This window comes from Cornus florida, unplaced genomic scaffold (assembly GCF_030987335.1).
Source record: "Cornus florida cultivar Cherokee Brave unplaced genomic scaffold, ASM3098733v1 CherokeeBrave_3.0.0_Hap2_Chr03, whole genome shotgun sequence".
Classification (NCBI taxonomy): Eukaryota; Viridiplantae; Streptophyta; class Magnoliopsida; order Cornales; family Cornaceae; genus Cornus; species Cornus florida.
In genome coordinates this window covers 55,945,635-55,965,628 of record NW_026775573.1, presented here as the reverse complement: position 1 = coordinate 55,965,628, position 19,994 = coordinate 55,945,635, and the positions used below count along the sequence as shown (strand labels likewise).

At 36.8% G+C, this 19,994-nt stretch overlaps 1 protein-coding gene across 1 annotated transcript; it reads left to right on the top strand.

Annotated features, from left to right (window-relative positions):
* The first annotated feature begins 1,218 nt into the window (after positions 1-1,218).
* Positions 1,219-3,060, top strand: LOC132300571 (protein ELC-like). The gene has a single exon (XM_059797721.1). It carries the CDS (start codon positions 1,392-1,394, stop codon positions 2,667-2,669), a length of 1,278 nt encoding a protein of 425 aa, XP_059653704.1. The 5' UTR covers positions 1,219-1,391; the 3' UTR covers positions 2,670-3,060.
* Positions 3,061-19,994: the final 16,934 nt, after the last annotated feature.

Below are 19,994 nucleotides of genomic sequence, written 5' to 3'. Positions count from 1 at the left end.
CAAGGCTGATGTTTTGTTATAGCCCAACAGAGTGCTAAGTGTATTTATTAAATAAACTATTTTTTTTTAAATAGTCAGATAATCAATCATATACCACCATAAGCACCACCACAACATAAAAAAGAAAAAAGAAAATTAAATAATTTATTTTTTTAAAATAGTCAAATAACTGTATATCATCATAACCACCACCACCACCACCACAACAGTAAAAAAAATTAAAAATAGCAATGACTAACCAATACTTATATGTCCCAAATATCACCAAAACCACCTCCACCACACCGTGACAACACTACCAATGCACCCACGGACTCTGCCAGAACCACCACAATAGAAAAAATAAAAATAAAACTTTTTGAAACACCTTGATAATCTCGATATCACCACAGCAACACCCAAACCACAACACAACAACCACCCCACCAGAGTAGAAATATATTTTTTAAAAACAGCTATAGCCAACCTAGACCTACCACGATAAGAAAAAAAAATATAAAAGTAAAAACTGCCATCAATGAGATCGGGAATAGAGAAAGGGAGTGTCGGATGCTAGGTACTAAAGTGAACAAAAAAACAAAAAGTTGAAAAAAGAGTTAAAGAAAGAGAAAGAAGTTTAATGATGATGGTAATTTTGTCAATTAACAAGGCTAATGTTTTGTAAATTAATTGAATTAATAATAGTGGCCAAATATGATATTTGAGATTGGGGTGTCATTGTTAAAAAAAATCGTTGACTTGTACCCGAGTGACATTGACCAAGGTGTCAGTCTAATTTACCCTTTATTATTATTATTTTGGCTTTTGAATTTATAAAAATAGTAGACATTACTGAAGGTGATTTGATTTTGTCCTTTTGTTTTAACACTATGAAAATAAAATAACTAATGTGGGTTTTGCTTTTTCGTTCAACACTAAGAAAATAAAATCACTAAATTGAAAGAACGAGCCTTGAAATTAAAAAAAAATTAGTTAAAATTTTGAAATAAAATTATTCTACTTGTGATTATAGGAGTTAATTCGAAAACAATTCTGGTTAGTATACATACCATTTTAACAAAAAAAAAAAAAAATAATAATAAACACACTAGACCTATTTTACTTCACCAATTAACCTTTTTTACTCTATTACTACTACTACTAGTAATTTTTTCTTTTCACCTTCCTGAGACCAACAAACTTTTTGAATCAACGTCATGATTTATTGCATTTAACAAGACGCTCCAACGCACAAACCAATTTGGCGAAGTAATCCCAGACTAGTTCTCTCTGAGAAAGTTACAAAATTCTCATTTCTCACCCGAAACTTCACAACATCAAACTCACCCAAAAGCATCACACACACGTACACCAAAATCTCACACGGTTCCACGCTCCGCTCTCTCTCTCTAATGGTGCCCCCATCGGCAGGATCATCATCTCCGAACGCCCAATACACCCTACAGTTCCTGAGCAGCGTCCTCTCACAGCGAGGTCCCTCAGCCCTCCCCTATACGGAGGACGCGAAGTGGCTGATCCGCCAACACCTCCTCTCTCTCTCCGACGCCTTCCCCAGCCTCCAGCCCAAGACCTCCACCTTCACCCACAACGATGGCACCACCGTCCACCTCCTCCAGGCCGACGGCACCGTCCCCATGCTCTTCCAGAACGTCACATACAACATCCCAATCGTCATCTGGCTCATGGAGTCCTACCCTCGCCACAAACCCATCGTCTTCGTCAATCCCACTCAAGACATGGTCATCAAACGCCCACACCAGTATGTCAATCCATCAGGTATGGTCTCCATCCCTTACCTTCACAATTGGCTCTATCCCAGCTCCAATCTTGTCGATTTGGCTCGCAATTTGAGCCACTTCTTCGGCCGTGACCCCCCCGTTTTTTCCCAGAGAAGACCCAATCCAAACCCTAACCCTAACCCTAATACTGGGTATCCCCAATCATTGCTTTCCTCGAATTCGATGTCGGATGGGTCACGACCCGCTATTCCACCGCCCCGAGGTTATCTGCAATCGCCCTATGGGAGCAGTGGGAGGATTTCGTCTCCCGGGTTGCAGAGGCCGCCGCCGGCTATGACAGAGGATCCCACTGAGATGTTTAGGAGGAACGCCATGGGTAAGCTTGTGGAGAGCTTGCACACTGATATTGGGGCTTTGAGAAAGACGAGAGAGGCTGAGGTGGAGGGGTTGTTCAATGCGCAGGCAGTGTTGAGGCAGAAAGAGGAACAGCTCTTGAATGGGCTGAGACGGATGCAGGATGAGAAGGAAGGGTTGGAGCAACAATTGCAGATGGTTTTGATGAACTCTGATATTCTGGAGGGGTGGTTGATAGAGAATGAAGGGAAGCTGGCCATGATGGGGAATGTAGATGTTGATGAGGCTTTCAAGCCATGTGATGCACTTTCGAAGCAGATGCTAGACTGTACAGCATCCGATTTGGCCATAGAGGATGTGATATATTCTTTGGATAAGGCAATTCAAGAATGGTCCATACCGCTTGATCAGTACTTGAGGAATGTGAGGTTGCTGTCTCGCGAACAGTTTTTTCATCGTGCCACATCTTCAAAAGTTAGGGCTGCTCAGATGCAATCTCAGGTTACTAGTAAGGCTGCTCAGATGCAATCTCAAGTTAATGATATGGCTGCTAGGATATCGCAATACGTTGGGTGAAAATTCAGCACGTTATGTTGATCAGGCCACTTTGTTGTATTATGTTGTGCTGGCATTGCAGGACATTTTAAGGATTATAGAGTATAAGGTTGGTCTCTTGTGAAAATCTCAGTGTTTTTATTTCCTCACTTTCTTTTATTATGGTTTTCGATTCTTCGTTATCTATTTGTATCGATAGGAAAGTATAAAAAAACATAATTTTATTATCCAAAAATTGATGTGCAAAACTTGTGTAGTGGTGATAAAATATAGCAAATTATTTATGTCATTTTCTCTTTCTGTATTTATATTGGGAAGAGAAGCAACAGTGTGCTTTATGTTTTCAACTTACAAGTTGAATTCTAGCTTGTAGTTTCATATCTTTCTAATTGAAGCTTAGGTTTTATTCTAATTTTCCCCCCCCTCTTGAATGTGGTTAGTGATGGTGTAAACTAACTTCAGTCTTTATGAATATTTGTTAGTTTATTTACTTTTTAAATTTTATTCTATGTTACTCTTGTATACTCAACTCTCCGCTTGGACTTGGGACTGTTATGGCAATAATCTAATAATTCCATGAATGTAAGATTATATTGTAATGACTGATGAACATGACTAATGCCCTTGACTCTTTTTTTTTTTTTTGATTGTTGGTGCCAAATAATTCTTATGTCATGGTCAAATAACTACTCTTTACTAATCTCTTTTTCTTATATATATATATATATTCACATATATATATTCTTTCAGTTGGTCTTGGCTTGCACACACTACAATGTCTTAATGTTTTCTTCTTTCTAGATAAATGGAATATAATTAGCTTGTTCTTCAGTTATTTATTAAAAAAAAAAAAAAATTAAAAAGCTTGTTCTTCAGTTGAAGAGGTATATACACTCATTGCATAAGGAACGGCGTGCATCCATGACATTGATTGAATGAATATAATCTAATTATGACGTCTTTAGGCTTCTTTTGATTATCATTCAACTATGTGAAAATAGTTAAATTATTTGTAATTATTTTTTGAGATCATAGCTCTTTGCAAAAAGAAACAAAAAAAGGGAAAAGAGAAAGGATCGGTCTAAATAAATAGGAGGAGAACTATCCACGTTTTCATCCCTTCAAGTTGCAAAACAAAACAAATGTGTTCATTTAATGATGTTATATTGAGGAGATTGTTGGAGGTCAGTCCCTGTCATACAAATACGTTGGACATGACTTGTCGAAGTTAGTATGAACCTGAGTTGAGATTCTTTCCAAATATTCCCATTTCTTGCTTTCAAGCTACATCATACCAAAATTAGAACTCGAAATCTTGCACTATGTAAATTTATCACATAATTCTTAGATAGAAGCAGATCAATAAGGAAGATTGGGGCTTAACTTAAAACGAGTTCATTTTATTGACTTGCTTGCAAGAAAGTGAAGCATTTTTGCAATGACAATTGAAGATTTAGCATGGCGGATTTTGCTGTTGGATCCTTTACCTGAACTTGTTCAATTTGGTAATCTTATAATGTCATGTAATTGTGTGGGGAACTGAGGATAGTTGCATGACATTTTTGAAGAATGGCTATTACGGACTATCAAGTATGGGGTGCTGGTGATACAGAATAATTTTCTGGGATATTTCACCTTTCTATCCCAAAATATTATGAGTTCGTGTATACGTTACTTACATGTATAAGTAGCAACTGAAACAATGACTTGTTCTGTTAATGGAGATTTTGCTAGTCACATTGTTTGCAATTAGTGGCAGCAACTAAGCTTTCAGTAGGCTTGCTGGATGATGTATGGAAAGCTTAAAATCTATCCCAGACTCTTTCATTTCTTGTTTAAAAGGTAAGCATACCCTTCCATTAGGGACGAACTAGACCGGGAACTTGCCGGGTGGGGCCAAATTGCTACCCCTAGAATTTATATTTCCGTTGCCATTTTAAATGCAGTTCCTCTTTCTAGGACAGGGACACGGTGTGTGATCACTATTCATGCTGCGAGGATGGGATTGAGAGTTTTCTATCCATACGTGGGGATAGGATTGAGAAAAACTTTTCCCAGGTTTGGGATTGGGAAATAACTAAGAATTGCTAGTCGGGGCAGGGTAGGGTTTAGGGCATTCTGTTGTAAACCCACCGTGTTGCCGTCCCTGGATATAATTGTTACCAACTTGAGTAGTTGTGGCTGTGATGGCTGAAAAATAATTCTTTGACTGGGCAATTGATTTTTGGCTGCTATATGGTGTATTTTCTAGATTGGGAACATTTGTATTTCATGGTCAGAAGATCCAGGTTGATAAACTGAACCTCATGAGAATACTTGGTCATTTATTTGGTTTAAAAACCATTAGAACTGCAATGCTGGTAAAGTTAAGTGATGCTTTAAATTACTGAAATCATGTTAAAACATGCTTAAGGGGGTTTTGAAGACTTTTGACTACTTGGGGAGATCAACAGGAGATGAAATTGTAACTCAAGAATATATTTTGTTTTGAGATTATATATATATATATATACTCTCCTTGGGTAACTGGTCAAACTTCAGAAAGAACTGTCTGTAAAAAGAATGAAAATAGAAGAGCAATTTGAAAGGCATGCCCTCTAGTTATGAAATGTTACATGGACTCCAGAATAAGTGTAGGGTGTCGGTGTGTGTCTAATTATCAGGCCTCCCTGAATTCCAAATCTTAGGATATGGGAACTTGGCTTGAAATGTGTCTAAAACTTGGATACGGGTACTTGAATACTTCCTGCATGAAGTTAAAACAACCCTTCTTTGTTATGAAATTTGAGTTTTTATTCATCTTCCATCATGACATATAGAGTACCCGTGTGTTCGGTTTGGGAACTCATGGTCTCATAGTAACATGAACCTTTTACCAGAAGTTAGTTATGTCCTAGTTTTGTGATCTTAAGGTGTGAAATGACCACGCAACAGTCTTTTTTTTTGCCTCTTTCCTCTCTGTGTAGAGGTTCCCCTCTCTCTGTAGAGGATCTTAACCTTGTTTGAGTCTTTTCTCTTTCCTCTTTCCTCTTCTTTTCTTCTTCAATTTCTTTTGTTGGTCTCCTTCTCATCGAGTTCGATCTCCTTTTTCTAAGTTTTTCCTCTACCTGTTCGCGTGATTTGTTGGTAGGTCGTTCGTGTCTTCTTCCTCCTCTTTTGTCGAGTCAGTCTCTCTTGGGGATTAGATGGTCCCGATGTCGGTGAGCGGAATTGCGCTATACATCTAGATCTCCTTTTGGGCGTTCTTCTATCTCTCGTTTTGGTCTGTGTTTTCCTTTTCGGTCTGTCTCCTTTTGGTCGTTTTTCTCGATTTCGAATCATTCTTGTTCCAGTGATCATCATTTGGGTATTTTGGTGGTGTACGCGCCCTTTACTTCTTCTTTCTCCTTCTGTCCTTTCGTGCTTCTTCTCTTTTTTTGGAGGGTTATTTAGTGGTGGTGGTGTTTCTTTTAATGTTGTTTGCTGTTGGCTTATTCCTTCTTGTGGTTTCTGCGCTTGTTGTTTGATCTTGTGCGTTACGCGTGGATCGTTTTGTGGGTGTTTCTGTCCTTGTTTGGTCGGATCTTGCTGCGTGAGTGGTGTGTGTTTTTTCTGTGTGCTACTCATGATTATGGGTCAGCGGGGCTGCGGTTTTGGGTTGGTGAATTCCCCTTTCTCTCCTTGCCGGAAGGGCAAACGTGCACTACGGGCTGTAAACCTGTGGAATTTACGCTTTGAGCGACTTGCTGGCCACTCAGTGCGAAGTTTTCATTTCGATCTGGGTATCAATTTTAGTTATTCTATTTTTATGTTAGTGTTAACTTTCTCTTTGTGTGTTTTGCCCTTCAGATTTCTTGGGTTGCCTTCCTCCTCTACCTGGGTTTGGCTTCCCATGGTGAATTGCTTGGTTATGAGAGATTGCTAATAACTCTGGTTCGTGGTTGGGTGATGCTGGATGTCTTGGCTTGGGAAGTACGCTTATGTTTCCGGCGGGTTCTCTGCATCGCTGTAATTGGCTATTTTTTCTTTGTGGTGTTGGTGATTCCGGTGATGGAAATTTGTTGAACACGTCTTCCGGGGTCCTTTTCAATTTTCTTAATTCAAGTTGGGTTTCTTTTGCCCATCAAACTCGTTCTCAGGTTCCTTGTCAGAAGTTGTTTGTTCCCTCGCCGTTTCGATTGCCGGAGTTGGAAGGCCTAGGGCTGCTGTACGCTCAGACGTCAGTCTTTTCGTCTGACACCAGTATTGTGATTTCCTGCTGGCGTGTTGACCACGTTGGGCATGGTCATGTGGTTTCTTTTCGATACTGGTGGGCCAGACATTTGAGTACTTTGGTCGTTGTGTATGGTGGTGCCTTTTTCTATCTGGGGGGTTGTGTATGGCGGTGGTTCTTTCTTTTGTGGTGATGGTACTTCCACTTTGTCTGACACCTTTTCACTCGTTTGTCGAGTGATCTTGACTATAAGGGGTGTTAGTTCGATTTGGTTAATTCTGTGAAAGTTGGTGTTAAATGTTTTTTTGGTTCTATGTGTATGGCCGATGTTCTTGCCAGTAGACGTCGTATGGCGTTTGGCTTGTTTCTTGTAAGGGTAAAAAAAAAAAAAAAAAAAAAAAAATAGAAAAAACCCACGCAACAGTCTGGCCTTTGTATAAAAATGATTTATACCAGTTTAAAATTTGTCAGTATATTAATGTCTAATTTTGAGACACTATCTTGGAACTCTCACCTCAGTCAATTCAATCCCTATCTACTGAGCCAAAAGAAAGCAATCTCTTGTCCATCCATCCTTCTCTTCCTCGCTTCAACTGCAAAACCTTCGATTCATCAAGGATGGAAAGTGGCAAATTCACATCATCCACGACCTTAACAACGTTATTGACGATGAATAGGATGAGGCGTAGACAAAATGGGGCTTGATATTGACCTGTTGAAGTTAGAGTTCGATCCATGGTTAATGCATTGCTTAAAGGGGTGGTCAAAGAGGCAGGCCGAAGTGATGAAGCAAAAACCCGAGTCCATATGTTCAACTTCTTTTAGCTTCGATTAGGCAATTGTCACACTCCAATAAAGGGCTAGGGTTGTTGATTTAACAAACCAGATTTGGTTTGATCCATCTAGGTTTTCCCTTTTCTATGCAATTCGGTAAGAGTAATACAGTGCTGCATATTTGGTGACTCAAATCACCAATTTAAATTATTTAATCATGAGTTCCATGACTTTTCCTTTTGGTTTAATTAGGTATTTTGGATGTGTGTAGAATTATGAATTGACATAATATTGCAAAATGGAATAAAAAAGGCTACAGCAGGCTTTGTTACACACACACACAAGCATATAAAAACTCAAAACTGTTCAATTTGGATGCAAATTGGGCAATTTTATTTTAGAATGTAAAATATATTTCGGCTCAAACATGCATTCGCAATTAAATTTCATAATTATGCCATTTTAGTGCGCGCGTATGTGTGTGTGTGTTTGTTTTCTTTTTCTCACCGGAATCAACAATATTTTTGAGGATGAGTTTTTCTTTCCATCATATTTTTATTCTTTGAATTAGTGGCGATTGTTTGGTGCAATGGTTTGTGCAAATAGTACCAATAATAGATCTTTATCCTTTTTCTCGCTCTCTCTCTGAATGCAGAATAACATCAGGTAAGAACCATATTCTTTACGTGATAGCAGTTGTAATTCCATCACGATAGAAGGGTTCAGTGCCAAATTTGAACAGATTCTTTGTTTTCGACCTTAGTAGGCGTCTTAATTTTTTAATTTTTCTTTTTAACTTAAAAAATTTTTTTTTTTTTTTTTTTTTTAAAATTTTTCTCGTATACTTTTTACTTTATGAAGTGCATTCCTTTGTTTTGTTGTTTTTGTTGTCGTTTTTTAATAATATCTTTTTGGTAGGATTTTGTTTTGTAGGTTGATTTCTTTTGTCTGGTCATTTTGGGATCCATGTTTGTTTTTGCACCCTTCATTAGCCTGTTGTAATTGTGCATGCACATCATTGAATATATTTTGAGTTCATGGTGGAAATTACCATGAAATGGAATATAGTGTTTTATTTCTATCATAAAAGAATATTCCCTTTTCTTCATTTCGAAAATCGAATCAAGATACCAATAGTCGCATCTTTCAATAGGGAGGATTTCATCCCAGTCCACTGATGGTGGTCAGCTATTATTATTGTGTGAAACTTGGTGAAATTTTCTGCTAAAAGTCATTTGCTATGCATTTAACAGATTAATTGTCACCTTATTTGGATATAGAGAAGGTAAGTAATTTATTCCCATTTGTTGAAATATCTTTATTATTATTAGTTGTTTTTAACCTTGTTTTAGGTGTTTTATGTAATATCCATGTATTCGTGGGATCATGTAGATAAGATTCCCTTTATTATAGGATCATGTAGATTTTGGCATATTTTTTGTTTTTCGTTGATTTGGTTTCCTTTCTTTGTACCGTATTCTTGTATATAAATATAACTCTTGGCTCTCGATTTCAATAAGTCAAAACCCAAAAACTCTTCTTTTTGGTACCTGAGCAAAACAAAAAAGAAAACCTTAGCCTCCCCATATTCCTTCCCCAACGCCACCACCTTCTCTCTCCCTCTCTCCTCTTTCCCTCACCACCGCGCCCCTCCATCTCCTCCCAGCCCTTGATTCCTCTTTTAGGAGAATCCTCTTAGGTTTTTTATGACCTACGGTCCTTCTGGATTTTTTTATTTTATTTATTATTATTATTATTATTTTTTCTTCTTCCTTTGTGGGTTGCCGTTGTTTCTTCGGCAGCATCTTTGGAGAAAAACGCCGATTTTTTCGGACTTGTTTTTTCTCTTTCCTCCCTCTTTGACGTGTGGATCAGCCTTATTTTGGTACTATGAGTGATTCTAGTAGCCAAAAGGACACTTCATCTTTGGCATAGCATACTCTGGCATAACGGGTTACTAGTGTGCTCTTAAATGGGTGCAACTTTGTATCTTGGTCCCGTTCTCTTCAACTCTCTATATTGGAGGGAAAGGGAAAACTGGTTGGCTTTTGGGTCTCGCCAAGGAATCGAAAAAGATGGATACTAAATATATTGCATGGGACATGGACAGATGTACAATTCTAGGTTGGATCTTTAACTCAATGGAGGAGCGTATTTATAATATATTAATGTTTCACACTTCCGTTTTTCGTTTTTGGCAAAGCCCTTAACAAGATGTATGCCCACTCCTGCAATGACGCTCATATATTTGAACTTTATCAAGCGATTGCTTATGTATCTTAGGAGACACTTAAGTTGTCAGTATCAAAGTATTTTGGGTATCTCTAGTTTAGGTGGGAAGAATTAGCATAGTATGAACCTCTCTTCGATTTCTATGAAGAAGTGCAACTCTTTTGCTTAAGTGACCGGACCGCTAGCATGCCTACCAGTTTTTGATGGGTTTACGATTTGAGTATGATGCTCTTAGAACTCAGATCATAAATAATTCTCCTATGCCTAATTTATATGATGCTTACACTACTGTTGACCATAAAGAGCATAGACGTCAGATCTTTCAGCCTTGACTAATTTATATATGATGCTTACACTAGAGACTTGAGTTGATCAGATAACTCTTGCTGCTAATTCTAGACTTTCAGAGGGAAATGTTATTTGTCAATATTGTGGAGCCACGGGTCATGTAAAGGATCATTGCTTTACGCTTCATCTCGAGCTAAAGCAGAATTTTTCTCGCAATCATCCTTCTGGTCGTGGCCGCATTGCCGCAATAGCCGATAAAATGGGTGGGTATACTACTCCACATTGTTATCCTTCCTGCTTCAACTCACCCCGGACCATCCTATCAGGACTTCAATTAATTATAGTCCTAGATTGGTTAGCTTTAGGTTCGGTTCGAAGCTTTATCTACCAGGGCTTGCTCTTATACTCTTACGGCTACTATAGCTACAGGTACTCCTTCTGCTTTTCATGTTAAAGCGGGAAAACCTACTTGGGTTTTGGATTTCAGAGCCAATGATCACATGACTGGGGAGTTATCATTATTTTCTACTCCTGTTACCCCAGTTAATCAGGCTATTAGTCTAGCTGATGGGTCAACCACCATTATTTGTAGTAAAGGAGATGTTCATCTATCCCCTGATATTATTTTGCCATTTGTTCTTCATGTTCCTAACTTTGCATTTAATCTTCTATCTGTTAGCAAGCTTGCCAAATCACTAAACTGTGCAGTGATTTTCTTTCCTTATTACTGTGTTTTACAGGACCTGTGTTCAAAGAGGATTTTTGGCAGGGGAAATGAGCACGATGGCCTCTACTACTTTAGGGATCCTCCACCGACACCTCCTCCACTTACTTCAAGCCTTCAAGCCTCTGTTCTTCCAGTTTCTAGGTTTTATAATTTTTATTTTCAGACTTTAAATTTATGGCATGCTCGACTTAGGCATGTAAACTTTTAGTATTTATGTATATTTTTCCCTTCATTAATAAAGGCTTGTAAGGATAATAAGTTTCAATTGAGATTTGTGAGCTTTCTAAACATATTAGAACCAGTTATATTTCTCCTATTACTGTTTTTTCGGGTTATCGTTATTATGTCACATTCATTGATGATTATTCCCGTTGCACATTTCCCTTGTTCACTCAATTCCCCCAAATGATCAAAACTCAATATAAAACTGTTGTTAGGAATATTAGGTCTGACAATGGTCGTGAATATGTTTCCAATGAGTTTCGGTCTCAACTTAACCAACAGGGTATTCTTTAGTAGCTTACTTGTCCGTATACCCCTTAATAGAATAGTGTGGTTGAACGTAAAAATCACCAACTAATGTCAGTTGTTCGATATCTTTTAAGTGGTATAAATGTGCCAAAGTCATACTGGCACATGGCGATTCTTACAGCTACTTTTCTCATTAATCATACCCCTAGTAGAGTATTAAATGGTAAGACTCCCTTACAAGTGCTTCAGCCTGATATTACTCTTTTTTTTCCATCATGTCTCGTGTGTTTGGATGTCATGTTTTGTTCCGAGTTGTAGCCTTTCTCGTACTAAACTTGATTACAAGGCCATTAAGTTACCGGTGTTATAATCCTGTACACAAACACATGTATCACTTTCTTGATGTCACCTTTCATGAGCATACCCCTTTTATGGTTCTAACACTATCTTGCAGGAAACTTCTAATCCTGATCAAGAGGCTTCTCCTCTTGCTCGTTCTCTTCCTATTTTTCTAGAAGAGTCTTCTCTTGTGGTTTCCTCACTCCCTTTGCAGGTTTATTCTCGCTGCCCTCGTGCTTTGCCTCAATTGCTTTTATCCTCCTAAGATACAGGTTTGAGCACATCTCCTCTCTTTCATTTACATTTCCTTAACCCTGTTTTAGAGTCTCGGTATCCCACTTGGGACTGCAAACCCCCTGTTCGATTTGGATTTGCTTGTAGTACTGATCATCCTATTTCACAATATATCTCTTATGATGGTCTTTCAGGGTTTTACCTAGCTTTTCTAGGCAAACTTGATTTCATTTCCATTCCCAGAAATGTGTTTGAGGCTCTCTGGAATCCAATTGGATGTCTACTATGAAGGTATAAATGGATGCTTTGCAGCATAACGAAACATAAGAGCTTGTATCTCTCCCTCCTTGTGAAAAGACTGTAGGTTGCAAATGGATATTCAGTGTTAAATATTTGGCTGATGGCTTTATTGATCGGTATAAGGCCCGTTTGGTGGCTAAAGGGTTTACTCAGATTCTTGGTAAAGACTTTAAGGATACTTTCGCTCCAGTGGCTAAATTGACCTCAGATTATTTGCTTATCTCCCTTGTTATCTCTCACAATTGACTTCTTCATCAGCTTGATGTGAAGAATGCTTTCCTTAATGGTGATCTTCTCGAGACTATTTACATGGATCCTCCACCCAATTTTCGGGCTGAGGGGGAGTATGCTGGAAAGGTTTGTCGATTGCGAAAGTCTTTGTATGGGTTAAAACAATCTTTCATAGCTTGGTATAGCCATTTCAGTGATGTAATTCTATCCATGGAGTTTGTTAGATGCCATTTTAACCTCTACTGGTCGATATATCATTCTTCTTGTCTATGTTGATAATATCATCATTACTGGCAATGACATCCGTGGGACTGCTCAAGTAAAGCTTTAATTGGCTAAAATTTTTTATATGAAAGACCTTGGGCAACTCAGATATTTCTTGGGAATTGAGGTTGCTAGATCTAAACAGGGTATCTCTTTATTGTAAATGAAGTATGTCTTGGATTTTCTTTGAGACACGGGTATGCTTGGGTGTAAACCTACTTCTACTCCTGTAGATCCTAATCTGAAGATCTCGGCTGAGTCCGGAGCTTTCCTTTCTGATCCCTCGTAGTATTAACGCTTGGTAGGAAGATTGATTTATCTTACAAACACTAGTCCTGATTTAGCTTTTACGGTTAGTATTGTAAGCTAATTTATGCATGCTCTTCGTACAACTCATATATATGCGGTATAACATATTCTTCGATATCGTAAGTCTTGTCCTGGACTTGGATTATTCTATTCTTCTAGTAGGTAGGTTAGGTTATCATGTTTCAGTGATGCAGACTATGTTGGGTCCAAGACTAATAGACGTTTCAAATCTAGCTTCAGTACTTTCTTTGGAAACCATCTTATATCATGGAAAAGAAAGAAGCAACCTGTAGTTTTGAGATCTTCAGTAGAGGCTGAGTATTGTGCCATGGCTCAGGGTACTTGTGAGATTCTCTGGCTTTGATCTTTCTTGGAGGAGCTATTGCTAAGTGAAAAATAGTCCTCAGACTTGTTTTATGATAATAAGTTAGCCATCATGCTTGCTTCATATTCTGTTCTTCATGAGAGGATTAAACATATAGAGATGGACATTCATTTTATCCGAGAGAAAGTTCGTTTGGGAATTATCAAGCCGTGCTTTGTGTGGTCCTCTAATCAGTCGGCCAATGTGTTCACCAAATCTGTTGGTCCATATTTGCTTCATTCCTCAATTATCAAGTTGGGCTTGATTGATATCTTCACTCCAGCTTGAGGGGGAATGTTGAAATATTATTATTATTATTATTATTATTATTATTAGCTGTTTTTAGCCTTTTATTAGGTGTTTTATGTAAGATTTCTATAATCATGGGATCACGTAGATAAGATCACCGTAATCATGGGATCACGTAGAGAAGATTCCCATAATCATGGGATCACGTAGATTTTGGCATATTTCCTATTTTTCTTTGATTTGGTTTCATTTCTTTGTACCTTATTCTTGTATATAAATATAGCTCTTGGCTCTTGGTTTGAGTAAGCTAAAACCCTAAAAGAAGATAGTTCTAACTTTTATTTTAAAAGCTTTTATGGTTTGAGGAGAAAAGAAGAAAAAATGGATTTTTGTTATTGTTGCCATTTTAATTTTAGAAATGAATATTTACCTGAATTGTCTCCCATCTGTTTCTAGGTTTTGTAGTTTTATTGTTTTCTGCCTATTGGTTTATTTTTTTCCCATTTTTTGCCTATGGTTAAAATGCTATGTTGAGTAATACTATCAAGACTACTGTCACAATCTATTAACTGATTGATTTGGGTTTTTAGACGTCTCAAAAAATTGTCACACTCAGAATGATTAAATAAATAGGGCTCGTGATTCTTGTACCAGAGAGTTCTCTTGATATCAATATTATTTATTTGCTAGCTTTGCTCATGTTTTATTTTGGTTTTCCCTTCTCTTAGCATTAGTTCCAATGTGGAAGGTGTCACTCTTCCTACTTAATTTCTTTGCATCTATTCAAACCATCTTATTCAAGTCTTTTTAGTTAATCCCTTCATTTTATCTATGGTGGATGCTATTTCAACTACCTCACAAGTATGTTTATATCAGTGCATCACACAAAATTAGGGAAGTAGAAAGAGAGAGAGAGAGAAAGAGAGAGAGAGAGGAGAGTGATTTTTGGGTAAAGAGATAGAGAGAGAAATAGAAGGTGGTGTTGAGGATTAAAACACCTACATAGAATTAGGATCAACAAGAATAGGTACTGGTTTTAGAGAGAGAGGTTAGAGTTTTAAAAAGAGAGGGTGAATATGAAGAAGATCCACAAGGTGTAGTTTTGTAATTTAAAAATAATTATTATCAATTTTTAATATAACATTAAATCATAAGGTTAATTTTATCTTGTCACAATCAAGCTAATGGGTCAGTCACGGGTATAGAGTAACTTAATAACTTTTTTTAATTCAGAGATATATATATATATATATATATATATATATATATATATTAATTGTACTGAGAGTTTTATGTAGGATTTTGAAAGTACAAGGAGTTTTGTTTAATGATTTTTTACCCTTAATTATTTGAGTTTTGATCAGTCTCATTGCCTCTTACCATTTATGCAAACTAATATTATCATTTTAATTGGTGCATGGACAGGTCTATGTTATGTCAAATACCAATTTATAACTATTAAACTACAAAATTTCCAAAAAATAAGTTACTAGAAAAATCGAAAACAACATTGACCAATTACTATTATTATTATTTTTGCTGGGAGGCGATATTCGCATTCCACTTTTCTCTAATTGCACTTCACTTACCTTTTTCTTTTAAAGTAAATGACAAGAAGGTCATTAAATTCATTAATACATCATCTATTATTTTATAATGTCATGTAACGATCCAAATCCGGTGGATTTGGATCATTATCGGGTGGTGCAACTACAAGCCGAGTCCTCATCTGAATCCGATGTCAAATTAAGGACAAAATGGTCATTTCAAGGTAAATGAGAGGAGTGAGTTGACTCTAAATGAGTCAAAGGAAGTCCATCCAAGTCTTTATAGCTAATGCGTTCTCACGATCAATGCACTTAGATGTGTAGGATATGACAATCGAAAAACACCACTTTTAAATTTATAAAACTACTAAACAACTATGTTTGGAGTATAGTGAGTAGGGATTGAACATAGGGACTATATGCTTAGATTGAAAATAACATTAATGAGCGTGAGATTGAAAAGATAATGATTGGTTTTTTTAAACTAATTATGTAATTAAACTAAGTAGAAATACAAATTAGATTATATGAAATTGAAATTGGATTAACGTAAGAGTAAGAGGGACTTATTGCATGGACTTCACTACTAAACCTATGTAGTTGCACCAAATGCTTTCAATTAATGGGGAAAACAAGTTGTAATGCAGATGTGGTTACAAGCACACACCAATAAGCAAACAAATACTACAATTGAAATGAATAAGCATAAACTATCAAAATCAAGCATGAATTGTCTACCTAACTATAATTATTCTAAATGTGTAGCACAACCCATCAAGACTAAGTATAATTCATCAAATTAAAAACAATTGTATCCAATGTAAATAGTGCATGGCCACCATTGAATACAATTACAAAAGGTATTAAATGTAGAGATTAATCAACCATCAACCACATATAAAACAACATATAGTCAATAAGAAGATTAATTGAAAGAATTTATCAAAGCAAAACTTGGTACTACCAAATCTGAATCCATAAGACCAAGCAATACACAAAACTTAGAAATCCCCAAAATTTAAAGACAAGAAATACAATTACACAAGCGTAGGGCTCATATCAGCCCTAAGTGAAGATTTAGCCAATCATAGAAACGATGAATGTCATCTTCATGGCTCCAAATCCCATCTCCATGCTTAGCTTCATCTTCTTCTTCAACCTTGAGAGCAAACCCTAGAGAGAGAAAGTAGAGAGATCCCTTTCAATTTGATCCCTAAAATTGTAATCCAAAAAATCCCTTGTAAAAAATGTTTGATCTTCTATTTATAGGTAACTCTTAGGCTGTAAATGAGGTCAGACCTTGTACATAAGGACCCCTGGTTGATTACACCCCAAGCTCCCGTGAAAAAGGCTTTAAATCTGAAGTTCACAACTTTCAGGCACGCATCTGATTGATCGAAGTAAAAGTCTGATCGATCGGATTCCGAACATTTAATCTGATCGATCGGGTCTTCTTGATTTGGACCTTTAAGTTTCTCTACAATTGCTCTCCGAGGCTTGGCATATTTAAACCTTCAAGGCTTTGGAATTACCCTTGTTGGATCTTAAGTATTTGAAAATGGAGAATGAAACAAATCAAGACTAAAACGGAAGAGTAGGGATAGGCCAAGTTGCTAACTAATGAAAATTAAAGGTTGAATAATGCATATTTCAGCACTTATCACACCCTTAAACTTACATATTGCTAGCTCCTATAATACCCCTAATTTTCAAAGGATATAATTGGGATTTAATTATTTATTTTATCGCATTTTAATTAATTAATTATGTAGCTATGTGAATTATGTGTAAATTTGATTTAATTATTTATGTGATTGAATGATGTGTATTTAATTATTTGTTTGTGTGAAATAGCTTGTTTAAATAATGTTTATTTATGTGTATTTAAATTGTTAGGTTTAAATGATTTATTTATTTTATTTTATTTTAATTTTAAGTAAATGAGTTGGATTTGGATAGTAATAATGGCCTGACCAAATGGGTCACATGGACTATTTGGATAGGAAGCCTAGATGGGTAAGGATTATGATGCATGGGTATGATTATGGATATATATATATTGATGTGTATATATATATATATATTACTGTATACATATATATACTCGATTATAGGCAGATTATAGATATTATATAATTACTATAATAATTATAATTATTTTTCTTTTCTAAATCATTAAGGCAGGGGTATAGATGAATTAGGATTAGTATTAGGGTTATAATTGTAGTGTGTGTGTATAAATATATATGATATATGGGATTTGTGAAGAGGTTTTTCATTATGTGAGAGTAAATAGAGAGAGAGAGAAGAGAGGGAGAGTTACAGAGGGAAAGAACGTGAGAGAGAAAGAGAGATTTGGTCAAGGAAGCTAGGCCGAACCAGAAAGAGGATAAGAGGGCTATGCATAGGCTAGACTAAGAGCAGCAGAAGGCAGTGAAGGTAACCCAAGCGTTGCTAGAAAACAAAGAGTAGATCGAAGAAGAAGGAGATATGGTTTTCAATCCGAAACCTTAAGGCAAGTTCTTCTTCTAACTCTTCTCCTTTGACTACGTGTTCAACACATGCCTAGGTCAATTCTAGGATAATTAATTAGTAAAAATGATCATATCTGCATGCTTAATCAGATCTAAAATAGTGAGTATGTTTATGTATATGTATTTGTTTGATTTTGAATCTAGATGCATGATTACTTGTTTTAATTCGGTCTAATAATGCATAAAGGCTTTCAATAAATATTTGGTATCGTTTTAGTACAGACCCTTGGGACCTTAACGGAGGAGAAGGGAGCAAGAGAGGTCGCTGGAGTTGGAGAAGACGAAGGGCCACAGGAACCCGTCAACTGGTTTAGAGAACCCGTCGACTGGTTTGTGTAAACTGATCGACATCTGCTGAAACCCGTCGATCAGTTTGTGCAAACCAGTCGATGCTTGTAGGAAAACTGTCGACCAGTGTGATACCCCTCGGATCTGAGACACGGGTTGATCAGGCCCAGGCCCAAACCCGAAGGAATATAAAACAATTAAAGTATTTTAAAACGAACACAGATGATAAAAAAACAAATAAAGATAGAATAAAACTGAAAGAAACATTAATTATAAAATCCTCCATGGACAACTGAAAAATGAAACTCCAATCCTCCAAAACTTCAAGGTTACAACTTGGGAATCCACTGATGGACCCCTAACCAAAAGTTCAACTGAAACTGAAAACTGAAAATAGATAATGCTAGAAATATCGAGAGAAGTCCTACGTAATCAGATGAAGGTGAGACTGTCCTCGACAAGCACGATCAAGCTCTAAGGCTGGAACCGTCCTGTACCTGAAAAGAATAATAAAGGAGTGGGTCAAACCCACGAGCAAGTTCTAATCTAACTGCAATCCATACAGCGACCCGATACGCAGATACACTGTAGACACCTCACAATATCTATCTAGTCCATACATATAAATATATCCACACTAAGGGACATTCACTAGTCTATAATAGGGGTCTCAACCTGAATAGAAGGCAACATACGAATACGCACCCAAAGGTGGGCATGAGTACCTAGACCTAACAGGGTACACCTCAACCTATTATAACCAGCTACGTATCCACTGCATATACGCACCCTAACCAACGAGTTTGAGACTTAAGCTCAACTCGTGGTACCATAAACATATATATAAAGTCCGTCCAAATCCAGGGTAAGCAGTTCAAATATTTATTAAACTAACCTACAATAAACCAACTAGTTAGTCACTCAACTTATTCAGTGGATATGACTTAACTACCATCCGTTAATCCAGGAAGTCATCCAACTTGGTTACAGCTGATCTGACTTAGCCACAATTTGGATTCGATATCTTTCAATCCATTCCATTAATCCATTAGGTTAGGTTTATGCGTTTTGAGCTAAACCGTCCCTAGTATGTCACCGTCCCATACCGGTACATACCATCCTCCATATCCATGTAAATTACAACATACATAACAGTTCAATAATTTACAGACCAAAAACCACCATCCAATACTTGCAGAAGGAATCTTAACAATCTAGCAAATAAATTCCAGTAATAATCCATGTAATTGCATCGGAGAATAAACTATTCTATCAATTAACATCCAACACATGCATAGTTCAAATTTAATAAAATACTGACCCTATCATGTATTTACAATTAGTTCTATAATAATATTATAGTCCAATAAATTGCTAAATTAAACTAAGCGATCTAGTTTCCTCCATCCGGTAACAGAACACTAAGTCATATACTTATATTGTGTTGTATCCTTTAGCACAGAGCCCCCCTCTATGCCACCAGTCCAATATATTACTTTAAAAGACTTCATCGTGCATCTAAAATAAATTTAAAATCATTTTATAACCCCCTAAACCATCAGATTAAAATTAATCAACAAATCTCCTTCCAGCTGTTAACTGTACGCAAAGTTGTCAAATAGCGTACTGTTAATTCCATTTAAACTAAGGGGTAAATTTATGCAATTCAAGACCTTAGATACAAGTTAAAATTATTATTTAACACCCAACTAAAATTTTAAAACTGATTAATAACCCAGATTGCCCAAACAGTGAACACAGTACCTAGAAAAGTTAAAAAACTTAAAATAAATCAAAAATAACAAGGGAGCCTGCTCCAGAATTTGGAGCAGGCTCTTTTCCAGCCTAGAGCCGGCTCTAGGACTTCTTAGAGCCGGCTCTACTTTGTTATGGGAGCCGGCTCCCACTTCTATGGAGCCGGCTCTCACCTCCTTTGAGAGCCCCTATCCCCGTTGTTTCGTTTCAGTCCGTCCGCTCCTTCTCTGATCAAATTCAACCACTCT

Excerpts from the sequence above, each read along its gene's own strand:
- LOC132300571 (XM_059797721.1), top strand. The coding sequence starts at position 1,392 with ATGGTGCCCCCATCGGCAGGATCATCATCTCCGAACGCCCAATACACC.